This window comes from Sinocyclocheilus rhinocerous, unplaced genomic scaffold (genome assembly GCF_001515625.1).
Source record: "Sinocyclocheilus rhinocerous isolate Xijiao unplaced genomic scaffold, SAMN03320098_v1.1 scaffold652, whole genome shotgun sequence".
NCBI lineage: Eukaryota > Metazoa > Chordata > Actinopteri > Cypriniformes > Cyprinidae > Sinocyclocheilus > Sinocyclocheilus rhinocerous.
Genome location: NW_015642060.1, coordinates 297,809 through 298,448, shown reverse-complemented (window position 1 = coordinate 298,448; position 640 = coordinate 297,809). Strand labels below are relative to the sequence as shown.

At 41.9% G+C, this 640-nt stretch overlaps 1 protein-coding gene across 2 annotated transcripts in view; it reads right to left on the bottom strand.

Moving 5' to 3' along the window:
- The window catches only part of LOC107755603 (protein FAM110A-like), a 3,871-nt gene extending 3,439 nt beyond the window's left edge, over positions 1 to 432 (bottom strand). Inside the window, exon 1 of one of the 2 annotated variants that reach the window (XM_016572491.1) lies at positions 3 to 432. In XM_016572491.1, coding sequence (XP_016427977.1) covers positions 3 to 211 — 209 coding nt within the window. In that variant the 5' untranslated portion in view covers positions 212 to 432. The remainder of the gene's footprint in view (positions 1 to 2) is intronic. The other variant, XM_016572493.1, reaches the window with a different exon arrangement.
- Positions 433 to 640: the final 208 nt, after the last annotated feature.

The window sequence follows — 640 nt, the reverse complement described above, 5'->3', positions numbered from 1 at the left end:
AAATAACTGGCTGCTGCTTCTTCAAAGCCACCTGTTGGCTCTTGACGTACTTGGCCTTGTCTGCTTCCAAACGTTCCACCGCACTTGGTTTGCGTATGCCTGGAGATGATTTGACTTGACAACTGGACTCTAGGTTGCGACTTGGAGTGCCAGGAGTTACAGCCAGCCTTATTATTCTCCGTGAAGATGGCTGGAGAGTGTCAGTTGACATCCTTGGAAATGAAAAGCTTCAGCTATTTCTCTTTTTTTTTCTCCACTTGTTTGCTTGGAAGTAGATGAATGGACTTACAGGCAGAGTATACTTCCACATTAATGCATTGGAGACACTGGATTCACGTTTTAATACCTGGGGGAACAGAAATAATTATGACAATCAGACAATTGCAGCTAGACAGTTTACTCTTCTATGCACTCACACTTTTAAAGACTTTGCTTTAATAAGTAGATTGTTTTTTTTTTCATTTGCTTAAGAAAATATGAGTGGTGCTTGTCTGCGCAAGTCACCAACCACAATGTTAGGGCGTTGTTTGTCGGTGGTTGCCAGTGCACTGCAATGAGTGTTGGGTTTTTAGAATGTGGCTGGGTTTGTTGTGGCTAAAGGAGATATTTTGAAGAATGTGGGTAACCAAATAGTTTTTGG